Source organism: Cynocephalus volans, chromosome 1 (genome assembly GCF_027409185.1).
Source record: "Cynocephalus volans isolate mCynVol1 chromosome 1, mCynVol1.pri, whole genome shotgun sequence".
Lineage (NCBI taxonomy): Eukaryota > Metazoa > Chordata > Mammalia > Dermoptera > Cynocephalidae > Cynocephalus > Cynocephalus volans.
Window position 1 is genome coordinate 295,108,680 of NC_084460.1, and position 15,296 is coordinate 295,123,975.

Genomic DNA, 15,296 nt, shown 5'->3' on the forward strand with positions numbered 1-15,296 from the left:
CCCAGAGCCCCCACTGTGATTTCCAGTCATTTGTTCTGGAACTTTCCGAATGGAGACACAGTGAGTCCATCCTGTTGGTCAGCATGGTGTCAGAGTCCTGCCCCAGGGTCCTTTTGGTATCTGTGGAAAGGAAGGAAGAGGACAGCCTAGAGCAGCATCTGACCTTATTATCTGTCCCTTGTGTGTTGGAGGAACAGCCTCAAGTTGTGGAAAAGTCATCAGTTGCAGGCAGCACCAGGAGCTAGTGTGTGCTTGCTGGAACCCAGCCCTACCCTAGTGAGGTTTGAGGCTCAGTGGCTGCATGCAAGTCCTGGCATCAACACATCCCCGAGCCAGACCAACAGAGCCTCCAGAGCTTTGAAAGATTGCTTGCAGCAGGAAGTCGGGGACAGAGCTGGAATACAGTCGTCTGTGCCTGTCGTTCACTGAGCCACACCTCCAACAACCCACAGGACACTCCAGGCCCAAATGGGGGGCTCTGCTATAGACAGACAGGAGGCATCCTCTCCAGAGGGGGGCCAGGCCTTGTGATGCAGCCTCCCATGCCACCACGTCTTGGGAGGGGGCCAAGAGAAGGACCCTGCTGGGGCAGGGTCTGGGGCAGAGTGGGGTGCAGGAGTCATTCCGGACCTGGTTCCTGGCCCCATTTCCATATCAGCCTGTCCCTCCCCCATGACCCTGGGATATCCAAAGGCCAGGCCCTTTCCCTGGGGCCTTGGAGCATAGCCCAACTTAGGAGGCCTAGAGTGCAGTGCGATGCTGAGGGACAGGGAAGAAAGTTAATTCTGCCTTGCTGGGTATGGTGTACACATGGGTTCCTACCTGTTTGCTTGGGCATGGACAGCAGAGATCTGAATCTGCTTGATAAGAAAATCTTCGGTCTTGCTTTCTCGAGCATTCACCACATCTGGACTAGAGACCCTCATCCACCTGTCCCCCACCTATCAATTCTAATCCTGTGCACTTCTCTCTGCAGCTGAAGCCCATTATCTCTGACCCTGAGTACTTGTTGGACCAGCACATCCTAATTAGCATTAAGTCCTCTGACAGTGACGAATCCTACGGTAAGACTCCCAGGCTAGGCACCGCAACTGCCCACTAGCCCGCAGCCTCTGAAGTGAGGGAGGCGGTGGTATCTTCTTCAAGGAAAGCCCACTTGCCTCTCCCCATCCTATCCCCCTGAAGCTCTTGTCCCATCCCAGGGCTGCCAGAGGGCAGAGGGGCCCTTGCCAGTTACTCATCCTTCCTGCCCTATCAGGCCTGGGACATCACGGCCAGCAGCTGCAGTGCCTCCCATTTATCGAGCCTTTCTTAGGTGTCTGACCTGCACCAGGTGCATTGTGGGTATTATTTAAGACCTGCTAAGACCTTACGAAGCAGGGACTATTCTCTCAATTAGTAGATGAGTAAACAGGCTCAGAGAGATCCAGTGACTTGCCCAAGTCACACAGGTAGTCATTGGCTGAGCCCTAGTTTGAACCCAGGCCTGCCCACACTGCTGCACTTCTCACGCATCCCCAACTAACCTCCTCAGCCCACCGGTGCAGAGCTGCAGGCCCATCCTGCTGGGCAAGTCTCTAGAACACCTGCTCAGGCACAAAGGGGCTGGTTCTTTGGTCCCCCAGTGGACACTCTCTGCATGAGGACCATCTTCCTCCAGCCAGAGGGGTTTGGGTTCAAGTGTGGTAGGGTTCCCTGAGTGGGGCTTGGGGTAATGGAAACATCTGCTCAATGCTCTCTGGTCTTCTGCTTGGCACTGCCCAGTACCCAGACTGGGCAAGCTTGTAGAGGCTGTGGCTCCACCAGCTGTCCCACAATAGTAATCACCCCATTACTAGTGATCTTTGTAATGTCTTCAGCCCATCCGTGGCTCCAGCCCAATGTCAGGCTCGCCCTTGCACTTGGTACAGTCAGTGTGGCTAGAGCATAGGGTGAGAGGGGCAGGTGGCCAAAGAAGCTGGAGGCAGGAGCCAGATCAAGCAGCTCTGTACAAGCCAGGCTAAGGATAAATACCTTATCCTGAGGGCAGTAGGGAACCATGGAAGTTCAAGCAAGACAGTAACAGGATCAGATTCACATCTTAGATAGAAATCTGTTGTTTGCAGTGATCGAGGTAAGAGACGAGGAAGCCAGGATGAAAGTAGTGACAGTGGAAAGGGAGAGAAAGGGATAAAATTGAGAGGTATTGAGTAGGTAAATTGTTTGGTCATGGGGACTGAAGAAAGGGGGAGTCAGGGATGACCCTGCACTCCAGTTGGAGCAGCTGAGCTAATGTTTCCTTTTCCTGCATAGTCAGTTGTGGTGCAGCAGGTGAAGGGGGACGAAGAAGGCACAGCCAGAGGGCCAGCGCACTTCTCAGGCTCTTCCTGCCCCTGGCTTGGCTCAGGGACCCTCTTATCAATGCTGCACTGGGAGGGGGTGAAGGGCACAGATTCTGGAGCCGGGCTGCCTGGTTCAAGTCCAAGCTCGTGTGGTTACCTACAACAGTAGCTGCGTGAGCAGAACAAGTCACTTCAGGTTTCCAAGCCTCCTTTCCTCACCTCTCCAATGAGGGGAGAGACAGTATGACACCCAGGGCTTGGCAGAGCCTGCACAGCAGATGACCCTTGCACAGGGTCAACCTGTGTCTAGAGCCCCTCTCGTTACCAGCTTCCACCAAGCAGCAGTCAAGCTGCTAGTGACAGGCAGGAGGATCCACGTGGAATCTGGAATGTTTGAGGCTTTTGTGGCAGGAATCCGGCAGTACACGAAGCAGATGCTTCCACTGACTTCAAGCACTGTAGTCCTCCGATGTGTTCTGCCCATGACATTCATACTCACGAAAAGCTTGTCGTTATGATAAAGAGGAAAAAATCCACAGTCTCATTCCCTAATATAGCAATCATGTCTGTTTAGGTTTCACGTTTCCATCCTCACCCATAGGCATACATAGATTCACATATTATGATTGTCACAGATACTACTTTATATTCTGCTTTGCTCATCTGGTATTGGATAATACACACTTTCTGTGTTCCTTCTACACAGTCTTTCTGATTGTTCCTTTTAATGGCTGCATAATATTCCACATATTTACTGACTCTTCATCTTAAAAAGTTTCTCCTTGTTACTATTATTGAGACTCCCCAATTATTTCTGTTAGTGTTATCAATAACACTGAGATGAATCTGTTTGTGGACATTTTTTCTTATTCAGCTGCATTTTTTGTTCTTTTGGATCATCTCCACAGGATCAGTTCCCATGTTTGCTGGGTCAGAGGATATAAACATGTTCGTGATCCTTGACACTTGTTTATCAAACTGCCGTAAAGGCTGTCTCAGTTGACCTTGCCACGTCCAAGTGTACAGGTTTCCCCAGAACCTTGCTGGCACTGGGTATTATTTTCCTTCCTTCTCTTTTGTGCTAATTTCATGTCTATGAAAGAGCACCTTAGAGCTTCCTTAATTTGCATCTTCGATGGCTAGGAAGGCTGAACTATTTTCCATTTATTGAAATTAACCAGCTACAGTTCTTTTTGTGTGAAACGTCTGTTCGTATTATTTGCCCATTTATCTGCTGGGGATTGATTTTTGAGGAATTCCTCATAGAGTTAGATTAAGTACGCCTTGTCTGTGCACCTGCCTGCAGATGCTGTTCCCAGTCCGTTTCCTTTATATCTTAGTAGTTTTCTTTGTGAGGAGGTTTTAAACTTGTGTATCCTCTTACCTGCCAGTCTCATTTTGTCATTTCTTGCATCGATTCAAACCTTGGGAAGTTATCATCCCCTGCTGCGATTGGATTGGTATTTCTGGTTTTCTGCTGGATTTTCTACAATTTATGTGTTCTTTTTACATTGAGTAACCTAAGGGGTTCATTCTGCTGTAGGGCTTGAGACATTTGCCCCAAATTGCTGAGGCATTGTTCTAAGGGGTTTACTAAACAATCCTTGCCTGGGCTGTCGTTTGGCAGTAGAGCTGAATCTGCAGGCGAATCTCGGTGTTTCTGCAGGAAGCAGAGGGCCTTGACTGGTTGTCCTCCCCTCCCCCCAGGCGAGGGCTGCATTGCTCTCCGGTTGGAGGCCACGGAAACTCAGCTGCCCACCTACACGCCTCTCACCCACCACGGAGAGATGACGGGCCACTTCCGGGGAGAGATTAAGCTGCAGACCTCCCAAGGCAAGACGAGGGAAAAGCTCTATGGTAAGCGAGCCCCTTCCAGCCCCTGCATCGGCCCAGCTGGCTAGGGATGTGATTGCTCTCCGCCAAGCTGGTGAATATTCTCTCCTCTGTGACCTCGGAACAGAAATCCTGCATTGGAAAGGGTCTCAGAGACAATGGGGCCCGGCCCTGACCTGGTTCAAGAATTTCCCAACAGAACCCCAACCACCCAGCAGCCATTGCTCTTCCTGACCCCAGTCAACTTCCACCTTTAAGGGCATGAAGCTTGTGACATTTCCAGGCCCCCAATCTCACCTTTTAGCAGTCTTTAGGCCTTGTCACTACCTGTTAGCACTTCTGCCACAAGAAGGACCAAGAGTACAAAATAAACCCACCTGATACTAAATAGCTTCTTACAGGCTACCGTGGGAGGAGACTTCAGCTATGGCTTCTGTTGAGATTTAGAATTTCCTGTGTGATCCTGGCTCTTTCACGTGCCATATGGTGCCCACTCATATATACAAACACACCCTTGTATGCACCTAGAGCCTTCCCTTGGGGTACCCACCCTGGACTTGCACAGCTTCCACATTGCTCTCATCCACCGTGTACATCTGGAAGCCCCCACCCTCGTCATTAGCACATTTCTGGCCCCTTACTCCAGCTCCAGCCACCCTCCTAAATGGCAGTGTCCTCTAGTCTTCTCTGCCCCAGCTGATTGCGGCTCTCAGAAATGAGGCCAAAGCAGCCATGCTTGGTAACAAATACTCATCACAGGTGGTTCCTATTCCACATGAAACACCAACCTGGGGAGTCATCCCCTTCCTGTCCCCAGACCCTGCTGATTCATATCTTAGATAAAAATTGTCACCAGTCTGTTATGAGAACATAGAAATGTGGCCAAGAGACCTGAATAACATAGCGGGAACACCAAGGAGTGTCTATATTTGAATTTGTAATTTTCTCTTAATCCTGCCCCCAAATTTGAAACTTGGAAATTAACTTACACTTCCCAATAGTATCCAGCACATTAGAACTTCTCTAGGGCTGAGCCCGTGGCGCACTCGGGAGAGTGCCGCGCTGGGAGTGTGGCGACGCTCCCGCCGCGGGTTCGGATCCTATATAGGAATGGCCGGCACACTCACTGGCTGAGTACCGGTCACAAAAAAGACAAAAAAAAAAAAAAAAAAACTTCTCTACTTAAAATAATAAAAGATGTGAGAGGTAGAGAGCTGCCCAAAATTGGTTAATCAAATAGTTATCCCTTTTTACACAGGTAACAGCTGGTTTTTCCCCTTCTCTTCTTTGCTTTAATTCCTGCTCAAAAGCATTCAAAATAACAATGCCTACAATGAATTGGACTTTGTATACTTGATGGTATACGAAATGATCATCTCATGCATGTCATCTCCTTTATCTCTGGCAACAGCCCCGTGAACCAAATATAATTAGGGGAAACTGAGGCATAGAGGGTTACGTGATTATCTGACAGGCACATACCTAGTAAGTAGCTAGGCCAAGGTGAAAGTGCAGGTTCATCCAGTGGGAAGGTGGAATTCATAAACAGGATGATTTCCTTCCTCTGATGTGAATAGCAAGAGTGCAGGATTCACTGCAGAGGGCGGGCACCGCAGCCCCGCACCCCCGCACCGAGGAAGGCTGTGTCCCTCCCTGGTGCTGCTTCCCACGGATGTGGCTCCCGCTTCTGCCCTGTGGGAGCTCCTTTCTCCAGCAGGACAGTGGGTTGGGGTGATGGGGACAGGGCATCTCTGCAACCACAAGTCAGGGTCAGAAACGAAGATGGGGGTCCCAGCTTCCCTCTCAGCCATGAACAGGTTGGCTTTGAGTACCAAATGCTGTTATGAAGCCACCTTGTTGTGTTTGTTCTTTTCTAATCTGATGAGAAATATTTGCCTGTTTTGTCGCTTGCTCAGACCAATGAGTTGGAAATGTCACACACAATGACGGCTGTGAGTCACACATGCCAACTCTGCTCCCTCTGGAGCTATGGCAGGCATAACCAATCAGTCCCTGAATTCTTAGGAGGCCTTAGGATCTTGCTTAACCCACCTCCGCTGGTTAGCTATTACTCACTGTTCACCTCTGGCCTGCACATGGAAACCACTTTGCCATCCCTGGCCCAAACCCTGGGGGCTGGGCCCTCACTTGCTCTTTCCTTCCAGACTTTGTGAAGACTGAGCGGGATGAGTCCAGCGGGCTGAAGTCCCTGAAGAGCCTCACCAGCCACGACTCCATGAAGCAGTGGGAACCAGCCAGCAGGTAGAGCGGGGGGGTTGCCAGGGATTCGTTACAAACTAGCATGGTCTGCAGACCCGGGTCCCAGGAGAGGTAAACTGGAGCATGGAGAAACTAAGCAAGGAAGCCTTGGCCTAGAGGAAATGCTCTCCTGCCTTCAGCTCCGCAGGTCTTCCGACCACAAACCACGTCGCTGAGGAGGTTGGCGTGACTGGGACAGAGCCTGGGACACTCTTCTGTGTTGGAAAGTTCAGTACAGCTCAACTAACATTTGCTGAGCACCTACAGGTTCTGGAGAAACCAAGGCCAATTGGGTGTAGCCCTGACTTAGAAACTCACCACCTAGTAGAAGGATGTGCAGTCCAGGAAGAAATGACTGCTGAGATTGCGTAGTGATTCCAAGTCAACGAATGGTTGCCGTGTCTCCTATGGAACCAGGGACATCAGGAGTTGTGGGGTGTGTGGTCCACAAACCCCATCCTGTTACTTACGGGAAAAGTCACTGGGGGAAAATGTATGCAGGTTGTTCTTGGCAGAGACAGAATGGGAATAATTTAGACACTAAAGTCTATATTACTAGGGGACAACCGTCCCCAATAGCAGAGTCACCTCAACTTGCTGATGTGTTCTTGAGCTGGTGAGTTCCAAAGTCAGGCCGGAGCAGGTTCTGGTCTCTGCCGGCTCACCTGCCACAGCGGCGGGCATGGCTGGTTCCTTTTCTCCTTCAGTCCCACCCCGCCCTGTGCAACAGGAACTCCCATCTCCAGCCCATTTCCTGGTCCACTTCCGACTTCTGATGTTCATAGCCATGGGCCCTAAAGTCCTCCTTACTTCTCCTTCCATTGTTATCCCATCAGCAAACATGTTCTAGCTCTAAAGGGTACTTGGTTCCAGAACCAGGATCAGTGTAAGAAGACAAATGCTTTTCCATCGTGACTTGTACGTGTGTTCAAAGTAGCATTTATTTCTTAAGCAAGCATTGGCAGATCCTTATAACCTACATCCTCAGAACTCAGTTCGTTCTCATGAGACGGCTGTCTGACACAGGCAGCGTGCAGTGTGTGTAATGGGGTCACCTCACCTGGGTCTGGGCCATCTCCATAGCTTTAAACTGCCTGCCCCCCCATTCCACGTTCTAGCCTTGACCTCTGTGACCTCACACTCATCTCTCCAAACACCATTATACCTCACACACAGACATGCAAGCCCACATGTCCCAAGTGGACCTGTCCAGAGTCTCCTCTGAAAATCCCCTCCCTACCAGCCCCCACTCCGCCCCGCCGGCACCCACAGCTCTCGGCCCTGCTGGCCTCTTGAATCATTCTCCCATTGCCTACTGGCCTTCAGACTGGCTTGAGACAGGCCAAGCCGCTCAGGGCCTTTGTATTTACACTTACCTCTGCCACGACCTTCTCCCCTTCCTTCTCTCTGCCCTGCTTAGCTTCTTATCTTATCTCAGCTGAGAGACCACCTCCTCAAACAGGTCTTTTCTGCTCACCCTCTGCCCGGCTGGTCCCAACCCTCCTGCTGGTCTCGCTCTCCGCCTCTTGTTACTCTCCATCAAACTTCAGCACTGTATGAACACCATGTCTCTCTGTCACTGAGCTTGCTTTTGGTTTGTCTCTTCCATCAAATGAGCTCCACAAGAACACAGGCCTTCTTCCTGGCCCAGGGCCTGGTGCTTACTAGGCACTCAGTGACTATTGTGTTGCATGGATGGATGAGTGAATGAATGAGTGAATCCACTGCCCAAAGAGTAAAGGAGTTGAGGAGGGGACTGGGGGGACATCAGAGGACACTGTCCTTGAGCTGGTGCTGACCCCGAGAAGTGAAGGAGCCCTGAGATGTGACTCTATCTTCCCTCCAGGGCCCCTCCCTGCAGTGGCTCCGGCATCACTGAAATCATCAACCCCAACTACATGGGGGTGGGGCCCTTTGGGCAGCCGATGCCCCTGCATGTGAAGCAGACCCTGTCCCCTGACCAGCAGCCCACAGCCTGGAGCTATGACCAGCCACCGAAGGACTCCTCCCTGGGGCCTGGAAGGGGAGAGGGTCCCCCCACACCTCCCTCGCAGCCACCCATATCACCGAAGAAGTTCTCATCCTTGACAGCAAACTGGGGTCCCTGCCCTAGAACACAGGAGTCAAGGTGAGCGTCCTCTTCATTAAGACCTCTCCCTTCCCTCTTACAGGAGTCCCCTAGGTTTTTAGACCAGAATGGAAGCCTCTCGAGGGTAGGGATTTGTGTCTACTCTGCTCCCTACTTGTCCTCGGGACCTGGAGCACAGCAGGCATTCAAGACATGTTAGTGGCATCTCCCATGTCCTAACCTTTTGGTGCAACCTGATTAAAAAAAAAAAAAGTAGAAATTTTTAAAGATACTACAGAGAAAAGCAACCTCCTGTAAAAACTACATTTATTGAAAAATATGTCTCTAGAACCACTGAACCATGGGGTATCTCCAACTCCCTGGAGGACCCTGTGGGACAGGGGTGGGAGTTTCCATGTAGAAGCCCCTCCCAGCCCCAAGTTCCCTTCTCCTCAACCACATGGGAGGGTCCCTGTTCCCACTGCAACTTTCTAGTCGCTCCTGTGGGGACAATTAGTAAAAGAAGGAACTGGGACTGGGGACATTGAAAGGAGGTAGAAGAGCCAGCCTGCAGTGGTTTGGCCATGAAATTTGACGAGTGGTTTGGCCATGAAATTTTGGGGAAGCCCAGGAGGGTAGAGGAAGTTGATCTGAGTCTATAACTAGTCCAGACTCAATGGGAGCCAGAAGGGAGCCAGAGAGGAGTCAGGCGGGCAGCCAAGGCATGAAGTTAGTGCTCCCAAAGCCACAGCCACTCTCATGCGTGCTGCCTGCAACATAATAAGCCACGCGTGCCCAGAGCAGAGCATTGCACCTCATGGAAACATGGCTGGGGAGCCCTGCACATTTCTCGTCACCATAGGATGCCAGATGGACAGAAAAAGTGCAGACCCAATTAACAACAATTGAAGATGTGCGAAATGTCACGAGTATTGTCTTCCCCAGGGGCTGTCTTTATTGTTTCATGATGACATCAGGGGCTTGCTCTCAGCCTCTCGTCCCCTGATGCTGTTTGTTGTCTTGTCCTTTTTTTCATGAGGACTTGAGTTCCTCACTGGTGCTGTCTGCACCTGGCTGTTAGGAGCCAGTGAAGGGGGCATTGTCCACCACACTGTCCTCCTGAGGCTGCTGCCAGCTCCAGCCTTCCCATGCCTGGCCCAGCTGGGCTTTCCTCTGGATGGAGAAGCAGTTGACAGTTTTGTTCCCTAAGTCTTTCCTCTAACAAATGGATCAGTAAAGGGAGGGAGGGAGGGTGGCGAGAAGGACAGAACAGGACAGGATAAATACATAGGATCGCCTATGAGCTCAGCAGTGTCCATCTCTACCTCTGGTTTACAGGATTTGTTAATAGTCTAATCTCTGGTCATTCCCTAAGAAACTTGGAGAAACTGCCTCAGTTTCCTCCCCTGGGAAATGAGGACAAAAGCTACCGTATGGTGGGTATCGAGGTGCTGTTTGGTAAGGGCCATCTCTTTGGTGACCCAGGGAAATGGAGATGTAAGCAACCACAAAGAACAAGGAACATAATCACTCAAGTGAATGTTTTTTAAGTTCCCAAAGTCAATGGATTTTTGTGCTAACAATTTGAACACAGCTTGGTGGGGAGCATATTCCCTCCAGGCCCTCGGGTGACAGCTGCAGAATGGGGCATCTGCAGGCAACGGGTCCCCAGAGTGGCATTCTAAACTCACTTCTCACCAAGGAGGTGATTAGAAGCGAGAACTCCGCATCTCCCATGTCTGCCTGCAGCCCTCTCTGCTGCTCAGGTCCCCGGCTCAGTCTGAGTGCAGGCTGTGGATAAGGGGGTGTCACCAGTGCCATCTGTGTCCTCCCACCATTGCCTTGGACCCAAGAGGGGTGACCAAGCCATCCTGAGTTGTCCAGGGCTGTCCCAGTTTTAGCACTGAAAGCCCCATGTCCTGGGAAATCCTTTAATCCAACCCTTTAATCCTGGACAAACAAGGATATCTGGCCACTCTAGATCACAGTCATGTGGTTAAGAAGAGAACTCTGGTCGGACCTTGGCCCACACCTGGATTCTTTAGAGAAGACAGAGAGTCACAGACTCCTGCATCTGAGAAGTGAGGTCATTTGCCACAGGAATTACTCTGTCCTGTGGATACTGGTTCACTTAATCAACAACCGTAGCCCGCTGGGAGTCAACTTCTGGTTACCTTTGGCCAGGGGAGTTTGACTAATTTTTGAATAAGTAAGACTTATTTTCCCAGTCTCTTCCTGTCCCACCCAGCCTTCCCCTCTCTGCGGGTGAGAGAAGCTGCCTCCCAGAGGGAAAATACTCTGGTCTCCATCTCCCTGCTCTTTTCCCAGAGGAGTGAGCTTTGGAATCGCAAAAAAAATGCCTGCGCCCAGGATTCTGTTCCTGGTCCTGCTGCAGGTCTCTGAGGGGAGTCCCCTCCTCTCCTTTCAGCCACTGAGAGTGGGCAGTCAGGTGTAAGGCCGTGAGTTTCATTTTCTCCTCTTTTTCTTGCTTCCTCATCTGAAAACTTCTGATCAAAACTCCTGCACCCTCTTCCCTAGGCTGACTCAGAGCAGAGGTCTTTGGGGACCCAGATGGGTGCAGAAGGAGGCCTGGGGTAGAGGGGTGGCTTTCCAAAGTCTTTGTTTGAGGCCCCAACATTTCTAGTTAGGCAACCGCTTCCAGTTCTTTCCAAAAACTAATGGGCAAGAATCCGGAGTCTACAGCCAGGCCCCCTCTGGCATGGCCCTGAGGCCAGCCTTGCCGCACTGCACCTGTGGAGAGATGTCATCCGCCTCGTCCCCTGAGCCCACGCCTGCTCCCAAAAGGGGCTATTAGCTTTGGCTGTTGAGCACCTTCTGAGCACTGTTTCTGCACACATTCCATCAGTAACAGGCATCACGGCTTGAACAGTTCAGTGGGCTCCAAGGGACTCACATTTTCCTCTTGACAGTTTCCTTTTTTGCAGAAAGCAGAACCTGGAACACTCCCCTGGGAGATAATGCTGTTGGTCAGAAAGTAAAATGTTTTCCCATTTCTCATGCTCATAATTTGCTCAGCAGAAAATCACCTCAGGTAAAAGCAGTGATAAATCAGAAAACAACAAAAATCAACTACATTCTATATTGATAAATTAAAATTTTTTTAAAAAATCAGAAAAACAAAGGCAGCTCTTGCCTCCTTTGGTTACTATGTGGAATTCTTTCTCCATCTGTAGGTCAAACAGGCCTGTGTTTTGCTACTGGTCTTTGTTTCCCCAACACCTACATCTGTCCAGGTTCCCTCTGATTTTCACCATGACCCCCATTAATTTCTTCCCACTATGTTATGAGATGAAGAAACCACACTCACCAGGAGCCCTCTAGGGAGAAGACTCTATATAGCTGGGAAGAATATTGTGCTCGTTGGGAATGTCGGCCCCCTGAGCACAGACTTTGTTGTTGGGTTCATGGCTGCTTCACTGTGCCCAGGGCAATGTCTCACATATACCGACTTCCTATGTATTTGGTAGATGGAGCTTCTTGAGCTGAGACCTTCAAGTAGCGCAGATGGTCACTGAGGATGAGGTCTGATGGCTTGCAGAGCTTCTGTCTCCCTGAGAGGCCATGCAAGTGAGGGGTCAGAGCAGAATTGCTAGAGGTGGGGAAGAGGGTCAGGTGGGGTCTGTCAGCAGTGAGGGGCAGGGGCTGTGCAGGGCAGGCTTATCGGATGAGGATAGGGGATTAGTATTGGGGGTGCCATGTAAGTTCACTCTTCTATTTCTCCTACAAATTCTCCAGTGAAGTCCCCCTTGTTCACTGATGCTCTGGTGTGAACAGTTTTTGTGGTGGAAAAGGTCTAAAGCCAGAACCGAGGTTGCCTGTTAGGACAACATATAAGTGACAGTACCATCTCCTCTTTTTAAAAAAAAAAAAAATTTTTTTTTTATTAAAGTGAAATATACATAACATAAAATAGACCATTTCAATTTGAACAATTTGGTGGCATTCAGCACATTCACAATGTTGTGCAACCACCACCTCTATCTAGTTGCAAACATTTTTATCACCCCCAAATAAAAGCCCAGACCTGTGAAGCAGCCACTTGCCAATGTCTTCTCTCCTGAACACGTTTCTTCTCTGCCCTCCTCCTCTTCCTCACAGTTCGAGGCCTGGTGACCTGGGGAAGAACACAGCCGAAGCTCTGCCTCTGGAGGACCTGCAGCTGACCAAACCAGAGATGTTTGAGAACCCACTGTATGGGTCCGTGAGTTCCTTCCCTAAGCCGGTGCCCAGGAAGGAGCAGGAATCCCCCAAAATGCTGCGGAAGGAGCCCCCACCCTGCCCGGATCTAGGGACGGTGTCACCCAGCATCTTGCTCACCAAAGCCCAGGAGGCTGAGAGCAAGGGGACAGGAAAGCAGGCCCTCACACCCTTCCTCAGCCCCACACCCCGGCTCCGCTCCTTCACCTGCTCATCCTCCCCCGAGGGCAGGCTGGCCAGTGGGGACAAGAGCCAAGGGAAGCCCAAGGCCCCGGCCAGCTCCCAAGCCCCAGTGCCAGCTAAGAGGCCCATCAAGCCTTCGAGGTCGGAAATGACCCAGCAGACAACACCTGTCCCAACACCGCGGCCACCCCTGCCTGTCAAGAGCCCTGCAGTCCTGCACCTGCAGCACTCCAAGAGCCGCGACTACCGTGACAACACCGAGCTCCCCCACCACGGCAAGCACCGACCAGAAGAGGGACCACTTGGCAGGACCACCATGCAGGTGCACTCAGCCACATGTGGGCTCTCATGCTTATGTGTGTGCCTGCTTGTGCATGTGTGTGTGTGTGTGTGTACATGTATGTGCATGTGTGTGTGCGTGCATATGTGTATGTGTCTGCGTGTGTGTGTCTAAGTGTGTGTGTATGTGTGTCTGCCTGCAGGCATGCATGCATCTGTGTGCACCTGCGTGTGATTGTCCTAGGAGCTGCTCCACAAGGAAGGGCTGGAGTCAGGGTTGAACCCAGGCCTGTCTGTCCCCAAATTCCCTGACCTTACCTTGCCTCTATGGTGATCATTGATAGGGGTAGAAGAGGGGCTGTAGATAAACACTTAGCCCTGTGTTAGGCCCAGAGGAATAAAGCTTCATAAAGAAAAGGAACCTAGATCATGTATATTTTATTATTGTCATCACTAGTATTAGTACTTAAAAATTTCCCAGTATTTTAGACACTTCAGACACAGTAACTCCTTTCTTCCTATAAAATAGGTTTCTTTTGGACAAAAACTAATAAAAATTTAGAACAGACTCTGGAGCCAGACTGTTGGATTTGAATCCCAGCTCTCCCACTTCCTGGCTCCGTGCCTTGAGCCTCAGTTTACCCATGTGTAAAAAAGGGGCTATTAATGGTACCTGCCTCTTAGATTTATAGGAAGAATTAAATTATATCCTATACTATTATGTATCATTATTACATATTATCATTTATATATAATTATATATTTATATTATACATTACATATAATTTCATATAAATACTCTATATATGCATATATATTCAAATATATAGAAAGTGCTTAAAACAGTGTGTATTGGCCCTTTTCAGCTGCACATTAAAGGAAACCTGACCTAGCCCACAGCATGCAAGACCACGCAGTCACTGAGCTCAGTGTAGCCTGGTGAGAACGTGGCCCTAACAGCTTTTCTGTTCTTGTTCCGCAGTGAAGCCCTTGGGAGCAGCCGGCAAGTTGGAGCCCAGAAAAACAGCAGGAAGCCACTTGGACCCTCTCCCAGACCTCCTGCGGGCTCCTCCCACCTAGCTTCCTATGCACGGCTTTGTATTGTTCAGGGAAGGGCCTAGCTTCTGCGTGGTCCCAGGCGTGCACTGGCTGCAGAACTCAGCACTATGCGCCAAGGCCAGAAGGAAAGACATGCACCAGATGGGCAGCAAATGCCTCACCCCTGGGTCCTCAGCTTGATCGTGGTACTGGGGACCCCAGCACCTTGTGCAGGTCGCCATTCTGAAGAAAGGAACTGAAGCCCCGATTCGAGGGTGGAGATATAAATAACAATAATAATAATAATAATAATAGCCACATGGACCGAGCACACGGTGTAGCAAGTGCCGTGCCAAGTGCTTTACGATTATTATGTCAGGATGACCTCCAGAGCTGAGTCTCCGGCCAGCTAAAACCACGTGCCCAAACCCACCTGTTGAAAACACTGTGAGTCCTCAGGGGTTTGGACAAAGCATTAAGAAGGCCAGTGCCCTCCTGCAGCACGACAGGGGCTCAGCCTCAGGGAACTGAAGAGTCTGAGAGGTGGATTTAGGGTACTAAGAACCTGGTCCTGTCTAGCTTCAGTGATTCCTTAGCTCAAGCCCTGGGAGTTCTGGCATAGCTGGCGCTGAGAGCAGGGATCTATCTACCTGGTTCTCTCAGTTCTTTAGTTGGAAGGAGCAGGAAAATAAGCTCCTACTCTCTGGGGGAGAGCTCCAGCCTCAGCCCCGGCTAGGGATGCCTAGGCCTGTGCAGGGTCTCCTGTGCTGGGCTTCCTGTTCCCTCCTCCAGGTGGGCAGCCACCACCAGGCCATGGGTTGACTCGAGCCCCCAACACTTATCCCATCGTGCTAATAGAAGAGTCTTTGCTGTTTCTCCAAAAGCCAAACTCTGCAGCTGGCTGCCAGGGAGGGTGGGCCTCTTGCTTCCAGGCTCTTGAAATAGCGCGGCCTTTTCTTCCCGAGCTCTGGGTCAGCCCTGCTTCCTCAGTTACTAGGAGAGTAGATTTAGTGGTGTCTTTTCTCGTGTTGCTTTTTTTTTGGCAGCAGGCTGGTACGGGTATCCAAACCTGTGACCTTGGTGTTATAAGGCTGTAC

General features: G+C 50.5%; 1 protein-coding gene across 1 annotated transcript in view; it reads left to right on the plus strand.

The window, feature by feature from the left end:
* INPP5D (inositol polyphosphate-5-phosphatase D) overlaps positions 1-15,296 on the plus strand; it is a 145,893-nt gene that overhangs the window by 100,215 nt on the left and 30,382 nt on the right. Inside the window, exons 22-26 of the mRNA XM_063086843.1 lie at positions 977-1,064; positions 4,029-4,178; positions 6,320-6,416; positions 8,260-8,541; positions 12,607-13,204. Of these exons, the coding sequence (XP_062942913.1) occupies positions 977-1,064; positions 4,029-4,178; positions 6,320-6,416; positions 8,260-8,541; positions 12,607-13,204 (1,215 nt within the window). The remainder of the gene's footprint in view (positions 1-976; positions 1,065-4,028; positions 4,179-6,319; positions 6,417-8,259; positions 8,542-12,606; positions 13,205-15,296) is intronic.